Source organism: Brassica oleracea, chromosome C4 (assembly GCF_000695525.1).
Source record: "Brassica oleracea var. oleracea cultivar TO1000 chromosome C4, BOL, whole genome shotgun sequence".
Taxonomy (NCBI): domain Eukaryota; kingdom Viridiplantae; phylum Streptophyta; class Magnoliopsida; order Brassicales; family Brassicaceae; genus Brassica; species Brassica oleracea.
The window spans coordinates 46,041,421-46,044,482 of NC_027751.1; the positions used below are offsets into that span (position 1 = coordinate 46,041,421).

Consider the following 3,062-nt stretch of genomic DNA (forward strand, 5'->3'; position numbering starts at 1 on the left):
AGTCGATGGAACCCCATCTTTTTAATAAAAAAGTTAATGTAAAACGCGTCGTTTCATTAATTTGTCTTTAACTCGGATTCGAAGAATAAAAGATATTGTGTTCGTATAGCCATTGCAAAGTCCACTAGCTCAGTGGCAAAAACCCCTACCATTAAACCCGAGTACACGAGTTCGAGCCGTAGGAAACACATATTTTTAATAACACAGCTATATAAACGACGTCGTTTGTCTTTAATCAGACAAAGTGATGAAACGACGTCGTATACTTTAACACCCAAAATTAACGTCCGCTTAATTATCAGTTAACTCGGTTAACGGTGTGTTTATCTGGTCAGTCAATCGTGAGTTTCTTAATAAATCCGAAAAGTTAACAAAAGTTCAGGATTTTATTGGCTAGCCCATATGTCCAGGTTTCTTTTGGCAATTCCCGCAAAGTTCAGTGTTTTTTTGGCCGATTTCCCTATTTTTAACCAAGTAGTATAAAATTAGAACTGAAAAAGAAAGAAGAACGTTTTATTATCATAGTTTTGAAGCCTATGCATATTTTTAAATCTTATCATCCCACTTAACCAAGTAGTAACAGTTTTTAACCGAGTAGTAAAACTAGAATTGAAAAAAGAAAGAAGAGCGTTTAAAACCTTTTCAAAAAGACCGCTTAACCTTGTATTGCCGTGATTTATGAATGTTTTTATCCAAAAAAAAAAACCTGATTTTTTATTATTATTTTAAATACAAGAAAATAGTTTGTCAAACAAAACCGGATGGGTTGCCTTCAAATTGTTACGTCGTCAATATTCTTAACTGGTCTGCTTAACGGGTTAGAGGGGGTGTGCTACAAGATCTTGAAAACTTGGTCCTACAAAAAGAGATATTATGGTTGTATATCGGCGTGTTTGGACCAGACAAATTAATTGGTTACGGATCAAAGATCCTAAATTTATTGGTTAAAAACATAAAACAGAAGGCTCCATATATAATTGAATAAACATTGACTCGGTTCTACATAAGATATTATTCCAATTACAGTATCCAACATTGAAGAAAGACTATGACCAGCTTTAGGGTTTTATGCTTTAAAAGTTGTTCCAAAGCTATATGCAGAGAGTATATATGAGGTCATAATGTCATCCACCCACATACAAAGATATGAGAAGGCGTATGGCGAGGCAACGTGAGAGTGTGCATGAACTGTTCCATCCACGTGTAGAACGTGAGTTGCGACTAACTTGCATGAGGTTGGCTCACGTGTGGGCCATCACGTGCCACGTTGTACTAACTTGTGGTCATAACTGTGGCCATGTCACACTTGCACTCCCTTGGCTTTTCACAAAGGGAAAAGAAACCAAAAAGATGTCCTAAATGGCGAGAAAATAAAGTTACCACTAGAATATGTTTTATTTTTTTTTATTTTGATACTTCACTTGTCGTCTTATGTATCTAACCATGTTTATAATCAATTCAATGTGGTGCCACTGGTGCCTTGATTATTTATAAATTATGTCATTTTTGTCAGCAAAACATGCTTGTCTATCATGCTTATGTACGCACATTGACGTCATATCAAGAATTAAGACAGTGTGAGTAAGAAAAAATATGTAAGAGAATTGGGTCTATAGCCCTAATCTATGATATACAATGGTTTTGACCATTTACCATTTTCAAAGCTTTCTCTTAGATCCATCAATAACATTTCCCTTGAACCGAAAAAGATTTTTTTTTTTTTTTTATCTCAATGCTTATTTGACATTGACTATAGCTAATTAGGATTCGTACAGTTGATTAAATCTTATCTTCTTGATATGAAATTGGCATTACAAGAATCTCGTAATCACGTGAGAATATATATTTCTTCTCTAAATCGTTCAAATATAACCCCACAAATGCCCCAACGTCGCTGTATTTGATTATTCTTGAGAATATATGAAAGATGAAAACCCAAAGGTTAACCTAGAAATGCTATAAATTGAGGGCAGTTCCTAAACTCAATATCTGCAACCAATACTAAAAATCCACTAGTAAAACCCTTATCTAAAAATGGCAGTGATGAGTTACAACAAAGCAGAAGGCAGGCTATACGAGTCAACTCAGACTCGGCCAGTTCCTTACATACAAACTGTTGGCCAAGAGAGCGGAGGAGACGATGATGACGACGACTCTGACGTGGCTCCGGCGGCTTGATCATGTGCATTTTGCCGTATATTTGCTATTTATAAACTTAAATAGCAGTCAGTTTTTTCAGTATAGTAATTGTGCTTCTTGTCATAGAAGCTCACACACACACATATATCTATTTAGCTGAAGCACTAGATCGTGCATGCCTGTATATCCATGTCGCAAGCGGGCCTTTATAGTATGTATTACATAAACAACATTTCTGACTCTGCAGTGTTGAGAGATTTAGTTAGCTTTAAGTATTAATATAATGTATCGTGTGTCAATTACTTATTAATCATGAAATAATATCATATTATGTACACATTATTAGTGTCAATTGCAGACATATAATGATATATATATATATATATATATATATATATTATGTAATACAAATCTTATCTTCCTTTGCTCAGCTTTTTGTCGTCTCTTTACCTCTTAATAGGACCACTTACAGCAAAATTATGACATATGTGTGCAAAAAAAAAGTACTGGATTTAGGATTTGAGAAATTAAGAAAAACAATTGATGATATAAATCTAAAAGTGTAGAACATTGTTAATTTCTTAAATAGCTATTAGCGAACAATGACATATGATGTTCATTAATCAGAGAGGATATATAGTTTTGTCGCGCAGACTTTGGCTCATCAATCAATTGATCTATTGGCGCAGTGCTTGAAACGTGCTAGCATCAGATGATGAGAAGCATTCAGCACCACAATGTTTTTCCCAATGGGTAAGTCGATTATGAATGTATACATGTTGCAATGTATGTACGTATGGGCACATATATACATTAGAAAATACTATGAACCAACTTCTCAAGTCGTAATAGACTAAACGTATATGTATGACTGACAATTTATACATATACAAACACAAACTATCGAGAAACTGAGATTATGG

At 34.3% G+C, this 3,062-nt stretch overlaps 1 protein-coding gene across 1 annotated transcript; it reads left to right on the plus strand.

The window, feature by feature from the left end:
* Positions 1-1,887: 1,887 nt before the first annotated feature.
* LOC106337733 lies at positions 1,888-2,476 on the plus strand. The gene has a single exon (XM_013776862.1). The coding sequence runs from the start codon at positions 2,035-2,037 to the stop codon at positions 2,176-2,178; it is 144 nt and encodes a 47-aa protein (XP_013632316.1). The 5' UTR covers positions 1,888-2,034; the 3' UTR covers positions 2,179-2,476.
* The last annotated feature ends 586 nt before the right edge of the window (positions 2,477-3,062 follow it).